The sequence below is a fragment of the Mastigoproctus giganteus genome, chromosome 7 (assembly GCF_048544385.1).
Source record: "Mastigoproctus giganteus isolate SK-2022 chromosome 7, ASM4854438v1, whole genome shotgun sequence".
Taxonomy (NCBI): domain Eukaryota; kingdom Metazoa; phylum Arthropoda; class Arachnida; order Uropygi; family Thelyphonidae; genus Mastigoproctus; species Mastigoproctus giganteus.
This window is the reverse complement of record NC_143581.1, coordinates 40,637,316-40,662,004: the sequence shown is the minus strand read 5'-3', so window position 1 is coordinate 40,662,004 and position 24,689 is coordinate 40,637,316. Positions and strand designations below refer to the sequence as shown.

The following is a 24,689-nucleotide window of genomic DNA, read 5'->3' as shown; positions in this document are numbered from 1 at the left end:
AAAAGTTTTTGTTTTCTTTTCTTTCTTTTATATTATTATTATTATTGAACAACCACCCAGTGTATTTGGTAGCAATACCCGTCAAGAATTGGAACCCCCCCCCCCAATTAGGGAGAAATAATAATAATAATAATTATTATTATTATTATTGTTATTATTATTTTCTTTTATTTTATTTATTTTTTTAACTAGCTGATTTCAGAGGGCAGTCATAGCTGTTTTCCGTGGAGACTCTCTGGTTTATTCTTAAGCCTAGATAAAAGTGTTGCGGTCTCCAGGACTGAATATTGTACTTATATTAAAAAAAAAAAAAAAAATGATGTAAACTTCTATAATGGGTTCAAAGAAAGGGCGGCCACATCAGTTATAAGTGCCAGTGACAGCAATGACCTTCTGGAAAATACCAGAAGGGCCGATGCCCTAATGCTGATGGATCGTTCTAGTGGTGGATCTAATATTAAGCTTCAAAAATTATTTTGATCGAAAATTTTTAATTATCATTATTTGACAATTAAAAATAAATTTTAATTAACCAAACTAAAGGCCATGCTACTCGAGACGCATCATATTATTAGTCCAGTGCGTTCAAATTTCTTAAGATGGCCCTACTAGTCAATCACTAATGAGTGCAAATCGATATGCACATGAACAACGGCATAGAAGGTATGGACTGCAAAGTTTGACAACTAGACATCTAAGAGATCTGATTGAAGTGTATAATGCGCTGAAGGGGTTCAGTAAAATGAATGTGGGCAACTGGTTATCGAACACTGGAATAACTTTCCTCCCAGCATGCCAAAGGCAGTGAGTCTGGCTAAGTTTTCAAGACGGAATTGGACACTCAGTGCTTTTCCAGACTTGAGAAAATTCTCAACATTCAACTAACTTTGCTACTCACGAGGACAAAATACTAATACCACACAAAACAGAAGGTCTTTACAATTACGCAATAGCCTGGGTTGCTTTTGTGCTAATCCAAAAATAACCAAGCGAAATGGCTGCAATTTGCACATCAGCCATGCACCAGGTGAGGCAGTAGTTACTGATTTGAATCGTTTATTCTATTTGAAGCATACAAACAACATACAACTTCACTCAGAAATGGCAGCATATACTAGTGTAGGATTTGGTAGTTTTTTATTTATTGTTATTATTTTTTAAAATTTAATTAATTTATTTATTTATTATTTTATTCTATATGACTACTTTACGCGTAATCAAAGTTTATTTATTTCGCTGTGGAAAAGTACCATTAATGTTCGAAAGAAGTGAAATTCTCTCTTATCTTATACGTAATGTTTTTATATGTCAGCATTCTGTAACGGAGAAAAAAGAAGAAAAAAATGTTGATTTAGAAAATCATTTACCCAAACGTCTAGGTTAAATTTGATAAGCTTCAGTAGATAATAACATCAAATAAATAACCACAAGCCACTTGTGAAAATGTAAATATTAGCGTAAATATTTTCTAAATATATTTTTATTTATGCTTTACAATCTGATAATAGACAACGTGATCTCTTTTAATGCATTTAAAAAGGTCATGCGTATAAAGAAGAAAAAAAAAAAAAAAAAAAACGGGAAACTATTATGACTCAGATTTGTAACTTATTTTAGGGTAGCAAAGTCATGATTATGGTGATCAGTAGGTGGGTTGGCCTTCTTATCTCCAAGTGTGTGTATCTCAAGTACTGATCACACTGAACAATTGGTTCACGTCCAGAGTTCATTTCCTACTAAAAGAGTTAATGCTTTTGTAGGGGAGGATTATTATTCCTGTTATCAGGCCTTAATAGATATTTTTGGCGATGCCATAATCAACTCGAGTCGATGTGCGTTTAAGATGACTGTAGTATATGACATATTCCCTTCAAGTGTAATGCAGGTATGCACAGAAAATGCACACCATTGTAACTCTAGACTCGATAGTCACCTGACTGCTACACAACTGAAAGGATATCAAAGTACTCTTGTTTCAGCAATGTAGGTATGGAAGTCGACACCTGTCTGTGAACCCTATCGTTCTGCCGCCTCTGTGACGTATCCATTTCTGTGTAAACCTCGAGTCCATACTCCAGTTACTTCATGGTAATGACCAGTGTGTTAATCCCTCCCCTACGACTCGACCAGGAAGTGCAGCGTATGCCATAAGTTTACAGGTTAGGATAAGGAGAAAGGCCGGAATACCATTCACCGGTCAGGATCAGGGCAATATGGCACTGAAGAGGCACAAACATTATAATGGTCAGCGTTATGCCGAAGTTTATCTGAACGGTGAACGAGGAAGAGGTAGGTGTGTTTCTCTCCCTTCTTTGACCTATTACTGTTTATGCAGTAATTCCACTCCTTTTTTAAGGCAATGCAATAAGAAACTGAAAAACGGGGAAGGTCTTTAAAGAGTGGAGTTTCTCCTCTCCTCTCTTGTTACTTTATAAACCATTAGAGTTGGAGTGGGTATTTTTTGACACTTCGATGCTTTTTAGAGATTAGTTTTTTTTTTTTTTTAGCATACGTTTTATAAAAATGGAATGATATTTGGCAAGTCTATCACTCTTGCGATTTTAAGCAGTCTTTTGTTGAGATACATTGCTTTTCATAGACTTAAGATGCGATTCAAAATTAGAGCTTTAATGACACTACGCAAGCCACGAAACGCGCTTTTATGGTCTGAGTCAGTTGGGTTAGCGTAGCCATGTGGTCAAATATAGGGATATAGTAGTACACGCATTTGGGTTAATGGTTCGCGTTCATATGACTGCTAAATGAGGTAAAGTTTTTGTATTCTCTATCTTGTAAACTCTTCTGACCCTATGTTGTCATTCCAGAGTATAAACAACAAAGAAAATAATAATAAATAAAATCTCTAGGATTATCGACCTGCCAGATGGATGCATACCAAGGCTGTGTTTAAAAGAATTCAGTCCTTTGTTTATGTCGTCCATCCATAAACTATTCCTGACTTCCACGCTCTGTTCACGTTAAATTATTAAGTAACACCCTTCCCTTCCCCTCAATGACAAAATTATTAGGAACCTAGTGCACTCAATGAATAATTATCGGATTGTAGGTATGCTCAAGTACCAAGCAAAGTAACAGATTTTTTTTAGAATAAATCAGAATGTTGGAATAAAAAAAGTAAATAAATAAAATTACAAAGTTCAAGAAAAATAAAAAATGTTAATTATTTTATAATAATATTCTTTTATAATTTTTTGTAAAAATATTAAGTCTCATAATATTAATTTAAAATGATAATATAATTCTTTTATAGAGTGTTTTATTTTTTAAGTTCTTTTATCGAGAAGTGCACGTCTTTCAAAGCTTTTTGACTTTATCATGAGGTGCCAGGGTACATAAGTACACGTGCTTTGAGTGACCGTGTGTGTGTGTGTGTTTTACAGTTAATTAATTATTTTAACAATAAATACAATCATTAATCGTATTTACCTGCCACACCAAGTTGGTGGGGGGGGCTATAAAATTCCAGGTCATTGACAGGATTCTGACAGGTCTTTTCCATCTGGTGTGGCAGGTCGGTGATTATAACCACTGTGCTACCATCAAGGGATATTTACTTGAAAGAAATCAGGCGCAGTGATCAGAAACGAAAACCACGAAGGCTAACTTTGAATTTCTTTTAAATCTTTCGATATTCGATTTATATAGATTATTCTGAGAAGCAAGCATGGGATTTACATACTGTGGACTTTTGAAATAGCATGCTAACATTACTAATACGTTTTGTGTTTGTTTTTACCATGATGTAATCCATTTTGGAATGTATTTATGTCCGATCTTTGGAACAATGACTGACCAGTTTTTAGTGCGGGATAAGTATCCTTGTTTACTTGTTTACGATAGAAGAAGAGTTAATTCCCGTAATGTTTATTAAGTTTTCCATAACACAAGTATGCTATCCTGTATTGCAATCGGTTGCACTAATCGAACTTATAGTTTATAGCGTTACAGGTCAAGTGGCACCGAAGGCCTCTCCCAACTCCGCGTTGTGTACTTTTGTAACGCAGTACAAACTCTGTGAAAGCCAGATAGCGTATATTAATGTGTGGTCTGCGTCGTGTTGTATTGAGTTATGTTAGTCTTTTGTTCACCTGGCTTCTTAGCAGTGGGGCCCTTAAAGGTTCCCCCGTTGCCCATCCACTACCACGAGGAGGTGTGCCAGGAAGTGGGGGTGTAAGGTCCCTAGCTAGGGACCTTACACCCCACTTCCTGTCCTTAAACCTGGCCTAGCTAGGGACCTTACACCCTACTTAAAGTGAGAGCGGTGGTAACGGTTCTAGTTTGTAGGATAGGTGAAGGAGTGGTTAATAGGAAGATGGCCACCAGGCATGTAGAAGAATGGGGACAGAAGTAACACCCCTGTACAGACAACCCACCCTCCATAGGGAAGGGCTGTCAAGAGCAGAAAAAGTATTCCGATTGATAGAGCCCACTAGACGAAGTGTTGGGATGGGAGGTGGGGGATGGTTAGTGCCCTGGGCTTCAAGATAGAGGAATTAAAGCCATAGGGCCAGGTTGCCCTAAGTGGGTGTTTTCCTCATTGGTCAACCAGATGAAACAGTGTCAGAATCCCACGCCACGCACCCTAAGAAAAGGAAACAGCGGAGGGGGAGGGGATTTCCTGGGTAGGTTACTCCCACTGCAGTCAAGTTGGGGGCGCCTGCCAAACAAACAAAATACAACATATACACTCCAGTCAATCCTACATGTACACAGAACAAGTTACAGCTTTCACTCCGCATTTATTCTATTCTGTTTTACTCTTCGTCTTGCACACAAACGAAATCACAAGCACCCTGAAGTAAACAACATCGTGACTGATGAGACTCAACACAAGCATTCATTTGGTCATCACACAGTTTACACACACGACTAACCGTTAACACCACAGTTACATGTTTTAACTTGCAATTACAAGAAAATGACTGCCATGCTGAGTTTTCATAGGTATGGTAATAATTTTTTTTCAATTATCGAGTAAAATTAGGGCAAAGGCTTCAGACATAAGAGAGGCTGTTTTGAATAACTTCTGTTTTGTTACATAACTACATTATACATTATGTCTCTAAAGTCTTTTTTCATTCCATTTTTGATAAATGTTATCTGCCTATTTTCATGGAAAATAGTGTAGTATTTAGAAATTTCATCGATCGATTTTAAATTAAATAGTATATATAGCATATAGTATATTAAACGTGATTTTATTTCCTTCATAACATTGAACTAACATTGCTTAAAAACTGGAAGTTTCAATGTACCGACCCAATCACACAAATCTATAGATTATATATTTTTTATTTTATCTTATCAGTGAACTTTATCCTATTTTATCTTATCTTATATAAATTTTATTTTATCAATGAACCAACTTCTTTCCATTTTGTTAAAAAACTGCAAACTGAAAATATGAGTATGAGCAAAATTTGTTTTCTTGTTATTGTAGTACGCTGAAAATATTTATAAGCAATTTTAAAAATTGTTGGACTCTCCTATTATAAAGGATAACTACACGACAGGATCCAGGCTTGGACTGCTGTTGCTTCTGGTTTTCAGGATTTAGACAGGCTTCAGAGATGGCCAGATAAGTGTAAACTATTTTAATGCAGCAAAATTTTACGTTTCGGAACAACAACCCCAAAATAACTTGTATATTTGGTTGAATTAAATATGGTAGAGGAGGAGGTGGAAAAGGATTTGGAAATTAGGATCCAGGCAGAATGAAGTTCTTTATGCAGTCAAGCTGCAAGGAACGCTTGATAGTGTCCTTTTGATGATTTTTCGAATAATTTCTTACAGAGATCGGGAAGTTATAATCACTGTAAGTGTATTTTGTGTCAAACTGCACCAGGGGTTCCCCTCATCTCCGCTATAATCACTGTACAAGGCAACTGTGAGACTGCACTTGGTATACTATGTCAAGTTATGGAAGCCACAAATGAAAAAAACATAGTCTCCTGAAAATGAGCCTGCTGAGATCGGCAAAAGAGTACCCATGAGGAAAGACTTCGAATAAGTGGGCTACAGGGTTTGGTAACTGTGTGCTTCAGAGAGGATCTGATTGGGTGTATAAGGCTCTGATGGATAAGAAATGAATAAAGGTGAAATTTCTCGGTGTTAAGTGATAATAGAACTAAGAGAAAAATTCAAACTAACGGAGAAGAATTATAGGTTGCAGTGTACGAAGTTTTCCTTTAGCTAGCGAGTTGTTAATCATTGGGAAACGTTATCGCCATGGGTAGCTGAGGCTCACGGCTTGAAGGAATTCAAAGGCTCCTAGTAGAAACTACCGAAAGCGGGAAAACATTTTTTTTTTTAGGTCGCTCCACTAAAAGTCTAGCTTTTTTGCACTGTATGGCCAGTACTAAGACTATTATATGAATGAGTCCATTTTATTATAATTTTTTTTTTGGTTTATGCACTGCTGTATGCTGAGGCATTTTCGGCATAGCGACGCCCAACACCAGCAACCTCCAAAAACCTAGGAGGAAAAGATCAGGAAGTACACAGGATTAAGACAGGGATGTGGCATATGGAACAAGTAATGATCGTTCCAATCACCGTGTCAACCACCGACATGGTACCAAAGATCCTACACAAGAGCCTAGCAGAAATAGATCTCCCAGAGAACACATAAAAGGAACTCCAGAAAGTCGCAATCCTGAATACCTGTAGGATAGTCAGAGTTCCTCGACCAACAGTAATAGCTGGACATAACAACCACCCTGTGCACTTGGTACCAGTACCCGTTACAAGGCGGAAACTCGTGATTCATGAAACTCATGATTTGTCCAATCGTTCAAATATAATTAATGCTCTTGAAATAAATTTAGAAATAATTTTCATTTATTAAAAGACATTTCTTTACCAGTTAATTTCCTCAGACCAAAATTTCTGCATTTCGCGTATCTTTTTGCTTTCGTCTAATTTTAGCGAATGCTAAAATTAGCTTCTGTTAAAGAATATGTGGATAAGTTCATTTCTTTTTTCTCATTCAGCAAGTCAAAGTTACTTTTATTTCAATTATTTCCGATACGTTAAGTGCAATACTAAAATTTGATTCTATATCAATAAATGGAATTTAGTTATATGAATAGTAAATTTGAATGAGCAAAGCTTCCTTCCTAAAGAACTATCCTAAAATAAACTCAAAGAACGGAAAAAATTATGTGTGTGATAACGTTAAGATGTAAGTTTTCTTAGGTCACTTTGATGACGAGAAAGGGCTTCATGATGTGTGACGTCATGCCACTTTCTCATGGATACAACCCTATCGGTTCAGCGTACAAAGTTATACGTGCCACGTGTTCGAATTCACGTGATTCCCCTGATACCATGTAGTCATCCAAGACTTTTTTAAACAAAAAATTAGAAGTATAATTATGCAAATGAGTATAACTTGCATGCAGTTGCCTGACCGTAGACAACAATTTGACTATATAATAGCGTACAGTATGAGCCAAAAGTCAGTTGTGGAGTTTTAAGAGCATCAGCGACTAAGGCCATATTGCTCCATGTATACTGTCTGTTGCGTATGTTCTGGGGTCGATTTTCTGTTTGCTGGACGAAAAATACGAGTTTATGGGAGAAAAAAACACGTTATCGTCGCCTGAGACCGACTAACTCAGCCATGTGGTGAAAAAGGCCCATAAAAATTCCTTCTGTTATCGATGGGACTCGAACTCAGATCTTTCCAACCCAATGTGCTACCCAAGAGGGCGTCAAAAGTCAAAACGAATCAATCAAATCAACAAATGCTAGCCATATCGAACAGTTTCTTTAACAACCTCCATCTTTAATGCTGTAAGGGCATGGCAACTATTTTAGTTTTCTTTGGTCGTGTGTTTGTACATGATATAAACGTAAATAAATTTAGTTTTATTGCCTTTCTTTTAAGTTCTCTTGAATTTTGGTTCATAATGATTATTAAAATAATTATAAAAAACATTAAAAAATTAATTTCAAATATAAATATTTATAGACTAGTGTTCAAAAGCTAAAGAATAAGCACACAAAGTAAATAAATCAAAAATCTTTTATTAAATTATGATTAAACATCAGTGTAACGTGCATTTTAATGTCTTAACAATGAACGAACCCTGGAAAAATTTCTTTCTGCAATAACAGAAACATGCAAATGAGTTCATGAATGGCCATAAATTGAGCGTCGATAATGCATGGGAACATAGCATAATTAAGCGTGTGATCTCCTGGGTAGCAATACAGGCATGACATCGACCCCTCATCCTCATGTTCAAGGTTGTTATTTAGTGGTGGAGGTCAATTTCCATTCTTCTGTGAGGGCTGACGTATATGGGGAATCCAGTTTCGGAACAAGGGCCCTGACTGGCAACTCTCCTGCCTGGCGTATCGGAGGCATGCTCTTTTGCACAGAGGTTTGGCAGTCTGGCTAGTCATTCTATATGGGACATAATTTCCTCTTAAAGCGGGCGACGTATAAGCCAAACACCACCAACCACAATCAACTGTCTTACCTTACAATACATCATACGTGAAATGATGGCGTAGTTGTGGTGAACCACCGGTGGCGCCTCAATCCAAACACTATGCCATTATGTCTTACCTTACACCAGTGGTCGTCAACCTGGTCCCTACCGCCCACTAGTGGGCGATTCAAGCTTTCATGGTGGGGGCGGTGGGGACATTTCTAACAACTTCAATTTAAGCAGCTCCCGCACTAGTAGGCGCTGTATCGATGGTGATGCAGAAATTCCTTAAATTTAAATTATCTATGTATAAACATACATAAAGTATAAATAAAAAGATAAATTTAAGTACATATTTTTTACAAACCCTCCCCTCTAAAAATTACCTCGCACTTACGCTAAATTGAGTTACTGCGGCACCGGTGGGCGGTAAGGAAATTTTACCATCAACAAAGGAATAAACAGATGATGATAATAATAATAATAAAGATACAAAAGTGGGCGGTAGGTATTAAAAGGTTGACGACCCCTGCCTTACACCAACCTGAGGATCAAACTGAACATCGTCACCTAAAATTCCTGCAAACTGAATCTGGACTTAAACTGGGCATGATTCTACAGATTGTGTCTCTACTATTATCTCTAACTAGAATTTACAGCGTCTTGAAGTATGTCCATGGACTGACTTTCATACCGGACTTGACCTTTTTCTACGTCCACCTCGTACATGAATTGCTAACCCTGGAACATCCAGGGTAGGATCCCCTTGCTAACCCAGGCACATGGCTGGATAGGATTTCACCTGACCATGCTAACCCAGGTATATTTTGGGTAGGATCCAATGGTTTAAGACCACTCCAATGTCAACAGCCGACCAGGTGGCTTTTCTTCCCTCTCCCTGGTGTAATCCCCCCCTTTCGACTGGTGGAGCCAATTTTCCACCAATATGTGGATGCCTTCATCTACATCTCATCACTCTTACTCTTTCTCTCCCCCTTTTCTCTCTTTTTATGCTTACACTCCGTACTCCCTCTCCCAGGGCTCTACCTTTTTTTTTTTTTAACTTCGTCTCAGTCCAGGAAGCTCAAGCGACCCTAGCGGACACCAGCCAGAGATTAATTAATGTACAACTTGGCTTGGCTTACCTCCTAGCGGTGTGTACGGGCGACTTGAGGTCCCATCTGGTTCCCTGTGACCAAAAGCCAGAACACAACAACAGAACCCAACTATTTATATACCACACACACAACACTTTTTTTTTTTTTTTTGACTTTCATAGGGTACTGCATACTTCGCAAGACCACTTATGGTGCAGTTGTGGGAAACTACTGGTGGAGCCCTCTTCCCAAACACCATGTACCCTATATCTTACTTCACATGGTGGGCCTCAATTGGTACTTAGAGCAGTGGAAATCGGTCCTACGGAGTGATGAATCTCGCTAAACCACATTCTGATTAAATGAACTAGTGTGGGCGTTGAGGATGCTGGAAGAACGTCTGCTGACGATATACTGTGCCAAAAATGAAATTCGGAGGAGGAGGGGTTTGTGATATGGCGCTATTTTTTACCATATGGTCTAGTTGGAAGCTGGTTCTGCAGTCCGCTTACAATATTGTCAGCCACATACAGCCACCGGGCTACTTCTGCTTAACTTTATCCTGTTTCCATTTTCAATGTTGCTCACTACCTCAAGAATCATCCGAACTGTCATTGTGATATATTCACAATGATGGCTATAATGAATTCGATAGCGCGACAAGAAACAGACTGTGTTTTAATCAGATTACCCGATTTGCATGTGTAACAGGTTGTGCATGACTTTTTTTACCAGATAAAACAGAGATTATTTTATTTAATAAATAAAATAAAGAAATTTGTTTCTATTTTTATTTATATTTAAAAGTGTATTCGCGTTTTTGTGTTCCTCAACTTTTTGACCACCAGGATTTAGACCATATGTTTGCAATGGGGCTTTAAAAGTGGCTAAACTTTAAGTCATTTTACCTGAAAGGGTTTACACTTACAGTTTGTAGATGAGCAAGGAAGGAACAAAGTCCTTACACTATGACAACTTGCGATGATATCATCTCAGCCCAAGAGATTAATAGCACGGTGGAAGGACTTTGTCCTTTCTTACCCTATTAATAATACATGAGTGCAAACCAAGGAGATGCGGTGGCCCCGCCTCGTGTGAGTCTTTGATTTTAACAATGGTTGCTGCTCATCACTATTTGATTTGTTCAATGAAGTCGAAGTTATGTCAAAAATCTTAGCAATGTATTTTCCTCCAATTGAATGTTTACCACACACATTCACAAAATAACTTAAACCATATTATATATCAGACTACATCAGCTAGCTTTCTAACACTTGACACGATTCGTGCGTTTCCAAATATTTATGCACTACACTGATAATGTTGATATTTGATTCTTTTGCTATTTGGACAACTGATCTTTAAAAAAGAATTCAAAGAAAAGCAATTAAAGCAATTATGGAGTTCTAAACAGCAAGTTATATGTATTTAAACATTGTTGTCATTATCAGCGATGTTTTAATACAAATAGCTTACTTTGCTTAAAGTATAGTGCACCAAGTGGCCACTTTATTAGGTGCACTACCATTTTCATAAAATGGACTGCTCCTTCAGTGACAGCATCACTTGTACCTACCACGCGATATAAAGCAGGTGAGCAAATACGTAGAGAATGGTGTGTGCGCGCGCTACAGTCAGTCAAATAACAACCCAATACGACAGTGGTAACCAAAGAGGCATTTCAGAATGGACAGTTCGTCGTACGTTATCGTGGATGGGACACTGTAGCTGTCCATCGAGCCGGGTTCCGTTCCTATCAGCAAAAAACAAGAAGTAGCAGTTGCAGTGGGCAAAAATACTAACATTGCACAATGGAGAATTTGAAAAACGTTCGTTAGTCTGACGAATTCATGTTCCTGGTAATTCACTCTGATGGGAGGACCACAATATGTCGGAAACAGCACGAGTCCATAGATCCATCTTGTCAGGTGTTAACAATGCAAGCTGTTGGTGGAGTAATGGTGTGAGGAGTATTTTACTGTTGTATATCCCTTTGATAACAGTAGAGCAATATTTGGATGCCAAAGGTTACCTGGAAATTATTTCCGGCCAGGCGTATTCCATCTGCAAAATGAGTCCTTCCAACAAGATAAGCCCTCGTGGGTAGCCCAGTTGGTAGAATCGGTCCTCCCCACACCGGATGGAAAAAATCTTGAGTTTGAGTCCTTTCGATGACGTGAGGAATTTTTATCGGCCTTTTTTCACAACGTGGCTGAGTTAGTCGGTCTCAGGCGAGGTAGCATGGTTTTATCTCCCGGAAATTCGGGTTTTTCGTCCAGAAAACGGAAAATCGACCACAGAACACATACAATTTACAGTCACTATTTTTCCCTGTGCATTTGTCTTCCCCTAAAGAAGAACTGACACGAATTCCATCTCACGGTTATCCATCACGTGGTGAGTTTTGGTAAATACTTCTTGAGTACAGTACAGAAATGAAATACTGTACACTCCTGTTTATACAAACTCTTCTGGCTTCGACGTAAGTTTAATTAGTAGTTATGGCTTTGTAACTCTATAATTACAGTATTTATTTTGACCAATAAACGGATATTTATTATTATTTATTTGTAAATCTTATTGCCTAAAAACTGTACATCTATAGATTTTTAATTTTTGGTTTTCGCCAACCATGTCAATTTTATTTCAATAAATTTTTAACTTTTATTCCAAGACTTTTATCATTTCTTGCTCGGATTAGCATAACCTATAAATTGATTAATGTTGCCTCCTGATTTATTTTGATTTGCGATTGTAATGTCTCATACTTTTACTATTTCATTTTGCCTAGAGAAGTCGCTTGACAACAGCGACTTGCTCTCTAGAAGTTCAGTTCTTCTCTGTTTTTGTGACATCACTCAGTAAAAATAAAATGTTTAAAATATATTTTAACTTATGTGTTCAGTGTTCTTGATTCAAGAAGGTTCAACTGACTGTAGGCTACATGCAGCTGCTTTACAACAAAAGGAACGACCTTGTCAACCTACACTTATGTAATTATTGTTATAATAGAATTTTTAGGAGCATCAGCAACTAAGGCCATACTGGTCTGTGTATACTGTCTATAAATTGCGTGTGTTCTGTGGTCCATTTTCTGTTTGCTGGACGAAAAACCCTAGTTTCCGGGAGAAAAAACCATGCTACCCTACTCTCGCCTGAGACCGACTCAGCCATGTTGTGAAAATGGCTCATAAAAATTCCTCACATCATCAGGGGAGGGGGGGCTCGAACTCAGGTCTTTTCATCCGGCGTGAGGAGGACTTCGATTCTACCAACTGTGCAACTCACGAGGTAACGTGGTAACGTAGACTGGCTGGGCCGCTCTCTCCAGAATTGCAAAAGTTTTGCTTTCGCATGACCTGAAAATTGTGGTCTCAGGCAGTTCTCGTGCGGTGTTGGCAGTAAATGCAAACCGGATTTTAACTGATTTTTACACCTGGTCATTAGCTGACAGACTTAAAATTAATCCAGTGAAAACAAAAATGATGTTTTTTAAATCCAAGTTGGATCTCAGGCGGCCTCCCCAAGTCAAAATGTTTGGCAAGCTGCTCCCTATAGTCACTCAGGCAAAATTCCTTGGGGGTCATTATTGATCATAAGCTTTCCTTCAATCCTCATCTGATTCACATGAGCACTAAAATCAAAAAATTCAAAGGGTCAATTATTAGATTTTACATGGGGTGGGAATTGGAATCCCTCTAGGAAATCACTCTTTCTCTACTATAATGCTGTTTTCCTTCCCATAGCCACCTTTGCAGCAGGAGTTTGGTTTCATCAGGCCACCAATTACAAAATTAGGTTAAAACTGAATTCCATCCAGCGGAGCATGCTTCTCTCTATCCTTAGAGTCTGTATAACAGTTTCCAGCCCTGCAGTCCAAGTTATTGCGGGGTCCCTTCCTAAATAAGATCCTAAAAAAGAGAAATCCAGATGCTTTAACGAGCTAATTGAAATCTGGCAGACCAGATGGGGAAAACCCCACTTGGAGCTGCCACAAGAAAATTCCTGCCTGATGTGACCTTCTTACTGTCTAAATCGGTTAAAATCTGGTACTCCCTCTCTATGGAACCTTCCTTTCTGGTAACTGGACATGGCTCTCTCAATCAAAAACTCTATGAGTTTGGCTTGCACCACACCGATCTCTGCCACTGCGGGAATACAGAAGATTAGAGTCACCTGCTTTTTAACTGTGCAATCTACGACGATCTTAGGTTGAAGCTCCGAACTGACGTTCCAGATATTTCTCCAGGGCAGAAGGAATTGCCTCTGCAGAATAAAAACCATCTTTCAGCTCTTCAGAACTTTCCCTCCGAGGTCTTTGCTCGCAGAAAGAGAATTAACTCCGAAATAGCGAACCAAAATAGTCCACCAAATAAGCCTGTTGTGAGTGGGACAATAGTTTGCTTCTCTGCAATCCTGGATGACAAAACATTTACCTTCAGAGGACACTCAGAGATTTCTGCGTAGTATTGGGCTGCCCATGAATTAAGCATAACTGCACCAAAATTAACTATATTTTCTTCTATGGTTCGTGTATGCAAAAATTGCCATTCACTGATCCTTATGGACTTCTGAATTATCCTGGATGTCAAAAAAAAAAAAAAAAAAAAAAGAGTACTTATTGAAGGCTACTTTTTATTTTATTTTATTATTTTTTTTTAACCAGCACCACTGTCTTTTTTATTATTTATTTTATTTAATAATTAATGCAGAATTTAAAAACGTTATCAATCAATAAGAAAACAAATTAGCCAGTACGTTCAAAAAGTAAACACGTGCATAGATAGACTGGAAAACGTAGAATGCAATCGTTGTGTAAGTGAAAAGTAAAAAAAAATATATTTTTTTTTAGGGATAAAAAAAAAAAAAACACAACTATTTAATTAACCGTTACAAAATGTGTTAGAAAATGAGAAATTCGACTCAGCTTTAGTATGCAAAAAAGCGTTATGCAATTAACCGGCCAAATTTGTAATAGAAACCGTTTTCGATTTTTACTTTTTATGCAAATAAGCGTTATGTAATTAAATGTTACTGTCTGTAATACGTTGTTTAAATATAGGAACGTACATTTTTAAAACTTTGGTTTTCTTTACAGCAAAGAACAACGACACCTATGCGTATTTTTCAAGGAACGGGCAAGTAGTCATACGCATGCGTGGATTGCCCTACGATTGCACTGCCAAGCAAGTGGTAATTATGACTAATCTTAAGTACTGATTTTATGTGAGAAAATGCTTTTTTCTTGTTACACTTAAGCTGCTTTGTGACATTCTGAATTAAAATGGAACTAGAAGTATTTGCAGCTCCACCATCCTAATATTTACTTTGCTGTTCAGAAGAGGGCGAGCCCTCACCAACTAATACGATAAAGTCGGCAAAGGATAAACAATTTTCATCCATCTAAAATCTATCATTAAGGTTGGGTTTACTTTTTATACTTTCAGACAAGCAATTTAATAGAATCTAATATACAAAATACAAACGTTGGCGTGGTTAACCAGCAGGCATTCTGGATGATTAAATAATTTAATTCTGAATGATGAATAAGACGTTGAGGGTACGTGCCGGGTAAGTAACCTTTACTCGTAGCCACACTGAATGGTACAAATAGTAAAGTGCTTTCAAGTAACCCAGGTAGTTTTTTTATATAAACCCGAAAAGGAGGTGGAGTCAAAAATGAACCTGTTTTCCTGATAACGTTGTTTTTAATCAATGCAACTGTGACCTTATTCACAAAGTTCATTGGACGCTTTTACCTATTGGCAGTCCATTTGAAAATACACTTATTTAGATTAGTTTTATTTAATTATCTTTTATTGCGAAAGAGAGAGAGAGAGAGAGAGAGATTTTTTTATTGCACAACATTCAGTTGTAACCAGTTACAATAATATTTCTTATTTATTAAGCTTTTTAAGTCCATTCGTTTTGCTATACAATATTAATATAATATAATTTTTTCTCTAACTGATTACCAGCCTTCTTGGTATCTACCAATAGTGACTGATACTGCATTTTGCAGCTGGATACCGTTCTTAACAGCAACCACAGGTGTAAGAATTCAGTCATGACGGGCACGCACTTATTAGATTGAGCGATCGTATGACAAAAATATTATCATAAATGAAGTCTACTTAGAGACTGCTATCCATGCGTGTTGTTACGTGATGGATAACCTCCTTTCAAGGAATAAGAAAGCTATTGAGATAAACTAAGGAGAGCACTATAATAATTCGTGTAGTGATACTGAACTTTATTAAAAAGTGGATTCGATTAAATGTTATCATGAACCCTGATAAATGAACTTTTAAATGAGCTCTTCTAAATGAACTCTTCGCTCTGATAAATACACCGTTGCTGTAAATAAATGTTCACTGTATGATAAAAACGCTTATTTTGTTTCTTTTATTTTACATAAGGAGTGGAAAATTAATAGGACTTCCGTTGTGAAGGTATGAGTAGATGATCTGTATATTTTATGAAAAAATTAATTTAGGATTATTTGAGAAAGAATTAATAATGCCACACTAATTGTGGCATTGGATATTGTGTGTACCTTTTAAGTGGTCACAGTGGTTCTCCAGAAAACCTCCAGAAATTTTCACTGTGAAGAAGCAAAATTTTTCCAAGGTCAGATGAGGGTGTGAGTAATGCGGGCATCGTGAATAGAATGTTGTTTCTGTGGTTTATCTAGCCACTGGAAAAATTCATCACTAGGAAGGGGCATTCCAGCATTCGTCCAAGGCACGTGGAGCCTGGACAGGTCAGTAGAGGAACGCTCGTTGGAATCCTTCCCCCCAGCAGAGCAAGGAGGGATAGGACCCATGAAAAGAAATGGGGAAGAGGATGAGGACAGTAAAGTGTAAGACAAAGTTCAGATTACACGGTGGGGAGTCAAGAAACCACTAGCAGGAACATCCTAATAGAAGGATGACATGAGGATCGCAGAAAGTCAATAAGGCAAAGAGGTAGAGAAGGAGAGATATCGCCGTAAGGTTGGCAAAGAGATACACTTTATCTCACCAGGGGTAAGAGCAGGCCTCAGGAAAGCGTGTGGGCCTAGATATCCCATGAAGAGAGGAGGCGTCAGTAGATTCAAAATTCTACAGCGAAAGATTTACCAAGCCACAGTCAGGAGATTTCAGAGGCGAAATCCCGTACAAGGATGTCCCATTCAGAGATAGAGATCCTACCTAAATGGGGGTTAGCAAAAGGAGAGTTCGAAAGGTCCATGTCAGGAGGTAGAAGGAATCCATCCAGGCAATCAACCGGTGTAGCGTTCTAATCTGGAGCAGGAGAACAGCAGGTGCAGAAATGGCAGTCAGAAACTTAGAACTGAAACGATGTTCAGTTTGAAGTTTGTAAATGAGAAACCATCACTGCAAGACAACTAGCAATTCTGCTTTTTGGTTTGTCCATAGAGCTTTGTTTTGGGAAGAATCATTGCCTCTTATTGACTTACAGTTGGACCTCAGTTCCTAGTTTCATGGACAATTCACTGCTTTTATTTCTTAGAAAGCTGACTTCATAGTCATAAATTTTATCTTTGGTTCCCCTCACTTCCTAATGTCTAAGATATCCTTTATTTATCCCCTTTTTTATCTGTTTGATAAACAAATACCGAAAAAAGGATATGATACGATTATAAGAAATATTAAACCGAACGAGAATAAAGTATCTTTTCAGGGGCCCACTTTCTAAATTTAAAAAATTTTCAGGGTTCATTTTTGACAGCTTTTAATCTATTGAATCATTTATGTATCTTTATGGATGGCGTAGGCAGTATTCAAAAAAGAAATTTTTGCACTAAACAAGCTGGGGGCACGTCGAAGTATTACGCTTGGGATGTAAGGAAACGTTTCATTGTGTCCCAACACAAAATGATTCATTTTGTTCCAGTCACTCTCTTTAGAAAGCTATGGATGTCATCTGTTGTTGTTGGTTGGGTTTTAGGAGCATCGGCAGCTAAGGCCATGTTGCTCCGTGTATGTTGTCTGTAAATTGCGCGTGTTCTGAAGTCGATTTTCTGTTTGCTGGACGAAAAATACGAGTTTACTGGGAGGAAAAACCATGCTATCCTCGCCTGAGACCGATTAACTCAGCCACGTTGTGAAAACGACCCATAAAAATTCCTCCCGTCAACAGGAGGAAATAAGAGAAAATGTGTTTTCTTTTTCCCAATTTGTGGATAATTCCTATAATGATACAAAAATTATTTTCGGTTTTAAAATTAGCGTAGGAAATGTTGTTGTTGTTGTTTGTTTTTTTTTGGAGCATTAGCAACTAAGGCCATATTGCTCCCGGAATATGCGGTGGTTATTCTCTGACCTTTCCGCATCCTCCGTATTTGGTGGTGACGCGCTTGAACCCCGGTCTAATCAAGAAGCGTGTGCTACGTAGGAAATGTAAGACAGAACATAAATCCCATTTTACAAGTTGAAAATTGCAGATCTGCATCATTAAAGTAGTTATGCATAAAACCCTCAATTTATTTTATGGGAATGACTGAATAAGTGATACAAGTCTACAATGTGAAAGAATACACCTCATTAGAAACTATTAAACAGGTTGTAGACATTATGAGAGGTCATTGTTTCCCTTCTCCAGTCCTTTTTGGAGTGCAGATGTGGGAAACCCACAGGTGGCGTCTTCTGCAATTACTGGAACATCAATTCACGGGCCAATCCAACAGGCCTAATGACAAGAAAGTGAATCTCGAAACGTTTCAAACCATTTAACTGTTTCTATTGAAGTATATTCAATTCAAATGAAATATTTTAAATTAAAAAGCTTAATCTTTCACATGGTAGAAATATTGCTTATTTAGTTAATTTACCCATAAGATTCATAAACAAACAACACCCTTCTTTTTGGCAATTTATTCACTGCATAATAAATCAAAAATTGCACAATTATTTATGAAAGTTAACAGTTTTGTAATATCCTTAAGAATGTTTTCGCATGCTGAAAGCTCCTTATTTCGTTACAAAAGCTGATAGCTAACGCTTGATGCTTCTTAGGATATCAAGGCTTCTCACCTGTGAATAACAGCAAATGAACTATGGGCTGGTTAAGTATCTGATTATCGTGCTTAATGAACCATATGAGCCTGAGTTTGAATTAAAAAGAACTCGAAGTCCATAGTTTAAAGAACGCTATTAAGAAACCAAATAGGTGAAAAAGGGCTTAATATTCATATTTCTTAGACAAAAGTAAATTATCTCTCATTTGTTGACAGAGTTGGTTTTGTGTTTCCTCTCCAAACTGCTGAGAGGAAACACAAAACCTTTTATTGGTATCCAAACTAGAACAGACTAGACATTACTTCATTAACTTTTTAGCTCATTATAAAACGATTTCAACTTTAAAATTGGTAACTGAATATCAAGTGTAAAGTGAATAACTTAAAAATCTTAGAATTTATTCATCCATTTATTTTGTAGTAACCGTTATTAGCCTGTCTTCACTCATACTGTAGTTTCAACCTTGCATGGGTCAGGTAAGTGTCCAAAAATCTTCTTTTAAAGTAATGATTCATTAAGATACGTAACCAGAAAGCGGAAAGTGATATACAATTAAATTTGAAATGCTCGCACAATTAGAACCTTCTGAGAATTAAAGATAATGCTCAGAACCAAAGAGGTGTACTTTTCTGGATGCAGAGCCTATGATGACAACTCCTGGTTCACGTTCTGTTGCATTAATCACATTGCGGAGAAAAAAAATGGTGTAACCCATATGAGAAGTATGCTTATGATGCAATCACTGATGGCTGTCTGTAAATTCTGAACGAACATTGAACTAATCAGTTAAAGTGATACTTGGAAGTTAAATCCTGTCCTTGAATCTATATAACGCTTTCCTACTGGCTTATTTTATCGAAATTGGTTGACAAATTGTCATGAGAGTAGCACTGTCATTATTAGAAAAGCATATTTACTAGTTTCAATTTCAAAGATAAGTTTTCAAGGTTTTTTTTTTTTTTTTTACATGTCCAGCACCACGGTCCCCAAACCCCTGGATGGGCCCCCAAAAGATCCTGGCTCGCCTTCAGGCAACATCAAGTGAGTCACAATCTCTTTTTGAGACAGTACGTGCTCTATTGGGACTGGCCTGGGTGTGGACGAATACCCAGAATTATCTCTCCAGGTGGCTGATGCATTTAGGTAGCCAAGTGGTCAACTACACTACTCACACAAACGTTTACCAATCATATTTCTGGCCCTTTTAGAGTGACTCTGTTCTTCACAGGGCGAAGCGGAATTGAACTGACGTTTCGGGTGCTGCCCTTTATACATGTCCATTCACCTTGGGAAAGAGGAACAAGCCTGCTGGTACTTGATCAGAGAGTAGGGTAGATGGTTGATCTTTACAATACCATTCTCACAAATTTCTCAACAATAAGTGCGAAATGGGCGGGGGCATTGTCGTGCAACAAGAACTAGCTGCCTTTCTCTCGAAATTATAGTCTCACCCGGGAAATGCGCTTCAGTACTCTTTGAAGCACATATACGTAGAACGCAGCATTGATTCTCCCTCCCCCCCACTTCGGGTACAAATTCCTCGTTAATTACACCCCGGTTTTCGAAAAACACGATCGGCATCGGCTTGATAATCGACCTCTGTAAACGAAACTTTGAAGTCCGCTGCATGCTCTGAAGCTTTTTCATCTCCAGTGACAATACAGTTGATGAAATTAGGAGTGTCTTGACAAGTCTTCGCATGGTGAACTCTTCGTTGCTTTTGCTCATCCGTGAGGCCGTGCGGCAAAAATTTTGCACAGACCTTCATTTTCTCTAAACCTCCATGTAGAATTTGTCGATTGGTCTCCTTATTCATATAAACTCATCAGCCATCATTTTTAGGGTAAAACGAATCTCTTTCCACAATTTCTTTAACTCTTGAAACTCCTTCCTCATTTTGAGAAGTTCGTTGAAGGGCGACCACTTCTTGAGCCATTGCGAACGTCTTCACGTCCGTCTTTAAACCGCTTATGCCATTCAAACACACTGATATGATTTAACGTTTCATCACCATAAACGGCTTTTAACGTTTCATACTTTTCTGTTGCAGATTTTCCCAGTTTAAAGCAAAATTTGATATTGGTTGGTTGCTCCATTGCAAAATCGTGACACGAAAACGTTTACGCTGCTAACGAGACTGGCTGTTACTTGCAACCTGTCAGACTACTGGACAATCTCTGTCGGACGAACTTTGAACTACAACATACCACTACCTTTAATTTTCTATTTCCAAACTCATTGAACATGGCCACAACAGCACTAGTGCGAGAACTTTATTGCTACACTGTAAATTGCGTGGTTTTTTCTCCAGGAAACTGGAGAAAAAACCTTGCCACCATCGCCTGAGACTGACTAACTCAGCTACGTTGGGAAAAAGACTCATAAATCTTCCTCACGTCATTAACGAGATTCGAATTCTGGTCTTTACAACCCGGTATGGGGAGCTGTAAAGTGTAAAGTATATTAATGTTAAACGGCACCAGGGGTTTCCCCCATCTCCCCGTAGCTTTCATTGTGGGTGTAACAGTTCACTGTAAAAGGCCAGAGATTTAAAAGTGTATGGATTTTGTAAAAGTAGTGTTATGTATCGTTGTTCTTCTGGCCATTTAGCCGCTAGACCCTTGCTAGGGTTCTTTTGTTTTTTTTGGTAGTTGTTGGCGCATAGGCTTCTGTGGCCATAATGCACCTCCCAAGGTTTTTGCAGTACTTTGATCCAAGCCCGAGGCGGGAATCGAACCCCGACCTTTGGGTTGCCAGGCAGGCACTTTACCCACCCGGCTAGCTAGGGTTCAACGTTGCCCACACTTGCCCTCGTGGAGGCAGACCAGGTACACAGTAGTTTGAAATTTTTTACTGTGGCAGGCCCTGCCACCTAATTTCCTGAGATTTCAGTGGCTAGGGCTTATGAAAAAAAAAAAAAAAGTGAGGTGTGCGCTAGAATTTTGCAAGGCCGAAAAGTTCGTGAGCAGTTTGAATTTTGATGCTAATTTCCATTGTGTGGAGCATGTGCTGGTGTACAGACAGAGAAGAGGGAGGGAAACTGAAGACTGGGGGTAAAGTCAGAAGTATGGGGACGAAGGAGAAGGCGACCCCAAGGCTGGTCAGTGGGGCATGCCCATGCCCCACCAGGAGAAGAAAGAGGGGGGGAGACCGTCTCCTCTCCCCCTACCAGGACAGGGAGAAAAGTGGGCAAGGCCACTTACCCAGTCCAGATCGCCAGACGGCGGTCTCAGTCACACTCGTGATCAGAATCCAGTCCAGTGTTTAGTTGTCAAGTACGTAATTGTCAAGTCCAGTGTTTGAGTCTCATAGGGTTCGTGGCAAGTATGGCTATCTCTCATGGGGGAGGGGGAGGGCCCCGCCCAGCGTCGGTTTCAGTGTGAGACAAGTTTTACACTGAAGTTTTACACTCAGGATGGGTTACTGTCATTTCCGGTGTTACTCCCTTGTTGTCGCTCTCTCTCTCTCTCTCTCTCTTTCTCTTGGAGCAAACCCTGCCCAGTGAGTGTCTCAATTTCGCGAGGTCAGAGTCATATTTTTTTATTTATTATTTTTTTTTTTTGGCTGATGCTGCATAAGCTCATACATTTGCTTTCTTGCATCACATGCCACTACTACTACTATTGGTTGGTATTCTCCCTTTGATGGCTGGTTCCATCCAGTCGCCATGTCATTGTGACAGTCATGATTATTTGTTTGTCTTGGGGATGAGATTGCACCCAGTTCTGTTTGCCTAGTTGGCATTCATTTTGTTGGCTCCTTATATATGGCTTTTAATGTTCTGCGTCGCGTGAATAGTTCTGACGCAAATTTGGTCAAGACTCCATACTCTTCGAGTGTGTCAAGCAGATCGGCTTCCTTGTTTTTGGGGAAGTAGGTAGCCACTGTCATCATTCTGTAGCGGAGGTCCTCGTAGTTGGCACACTCGTACCTGATGTTGTCCCACGATTCGATTTCCTCGCAGACGCAGAGTGGGTTTTCCGTGATTCCAAAGTAATTTAGTTTTGCGTTGAACGCTCCATGGCCTGTTAGCAAATAAGTTGTGTAGATGCCCGGCTGGAACCAGGTCAGCGGTTTGGGATATAACCTGTCAATGTTGGGCAGGAACTTTTGGTGATGATGCATTTTGTTGATGCGTTCCATCGGTCTTTCCAGGCTTGGTGTAGATGATCTAGAAGTCTGTCTTTCTCTGTCTTCTGGCTCGCAGTGGGGTTTACAGTGAAATTCAAGAAGGTGCAAGGCACCTTTACTGATGAAGTATGCTATGCCGCTACGGATTATTTCTATGTCCAGGGGTAGGGCCCCCGCTAGGACCTGTAGAGCCTGTGTGCTGGTGGTACAGCAGGCCCGGGTGATGATTAATAGGATTGTTCTCTGAGTTGCATCCAGTATTCGTCTATTTACTGCTGTTGTGGCTTTGGGAGATCTGTGATTATATCAACTTTTTTTTTTATTGTTTTGAAAACTAATATAAATGCGCTACTGAGGGAGAATTGATTATTTAAACGCAGTTGGCTTAATGTAGTTTATCTATTATTTGTGTCATTTATCACAGAATGCTTAATTACCAAATATGTTATATCTGAAATATTCATCACCTAATTATAAAAATAATTATACTGTGCATTAATAAACACTATTTGAGAACAAAAATAAATAAGTAAAATAAGATAAAATTAGAATTCACTTTTCCAACCAATTTCAATAATTCTCGAGAATGTCTAATTGGGTGTACAGTACATGAAAAATCTTCAAAAAAAAAGACGATGAAAGTGAAGATTATTATTTAATTTTTATTAATTTTGTTGATATTATCTTACAAGTTGTAGTAAGTGGTCATAATAATTTACTTTAGCACTTCTGCAAAAGTTCATAAAATCTCATATTTAATATCCCTCGCCAACCATTCGAAAGACCTACAGTAATATAAGGAATTATTATTATTAGCCATGTGGTGCAAGGAAGCCTGAGGCTTTTGCTACACCAGCCAAAAATATTTCCAAGTTATCCTGAGAGAGAGAGAAGTAGAAAGGAATCACCAAGAAAGAGAAGAATTATGATATCCAGCTCAGGACCCTGGACGTGCCATACTCACCAGATGTGAGCTCCTGGGGGGTAAATGGTACCCAAACGAGAAAGAAACTGAATCGCTAAAAATCAGAATACTCTTCTGCTTTAAGTGTGATATGTATCGATCTTCATAAGTTACTGGTTTTGCAGATGAGATATTCGTAGTACAGGGTCCAACAGATAACTGAGCGCACTTATAGGCTTTCTCATCTTTAGAGTTCGTCTGTGACCTGTTTAGATAACTTGCTTTTTGATGAATCGGTTATCAAAGCAATTGCTATTAGATTTTGTTAAATGTGTGTACTTAGATAAATTATTTTGTGGAGAACGATAGCTGATAAAACAACGTAAACATCCTGATTAACATCCTGCAAATCTAATTAAAAATGGTGATGAATTAAAAATTTATCATTTTAAACAGGGACAATTGCCTGTACCTATGCTGATGACCTCAGTTAGATGCTTTTCTGATAGGCCGTAGGTGATTAGTATATTAGGGAATAACCAATCATATGCTTTGCAAGGATTACATCCTTTGACTAATAGTTAGCAACCTAATCTCCAATGAAAAACATACGAGTAATCCAAAATTTTAATCAAAAATATAGGATCTTTTGTTTTAATTTTCTTAAAAGTTTCGATAGGAACGCATTGAATAATAATCTAAGATTTGGATTTAATTTATTTATCTAAAGGATGAGAAAATTAAGTAACCATAATTTTGTTAGTGCATTAAGGGAACGACAATAGCCAAACAAATTATTTGTGAAAATTATGTAATCCTAATTTAATAAAATTTAAGCTGCATAATTCAAGCAATAGCGCAAGAGTGGCTGTTAGGGTTGAACATACCACAGGGAGTGTGTTCATCCCTGACAGCCAAACAACCGTTGCAACGGGTCTTATGCTGTTTATAAGATTAATGTTCTGAAAGGAGAGCAATGTGCCCCACTTCGTCTCCCAAAAGCGTCCCAGATATGTGCAATTTTTATGTATTTTTGTGCAATTGTGCAAGATTTAGATCCAAAGTTGTCAAT

General features: G+C 38.3%; 1 protein-coding gene across 1 annotated transcript in view; it reads left to right on the top strand.

The window, feature by feature from the left end:
• The first annotated feature begins 2,189 nt into the window (after positions 1–2,189).
• LOC150082839 (epithelial splicing regulatory protein 2-like) overlaps positions 2,190–24,689 on the top strand; it is a 35,136-nt gene continuing 12,636 nt past the window's right edge. Inside the window, exons 1-2 of the mRNA XM_090376856.1 lie at positions 2,190–2,289; positions 14,658–14,752. Of these exons, the coding sequence (XP_090232982.1) occupies positions 2,214–2,289; positions 14,658–14,752 (171 nt within the window). The 5' untranslated portion in view covers positions 2,190–2,213. The remainder of the gene's footprint in view (positions 2,290–14,657; positions 14,753–24,689) is intronic.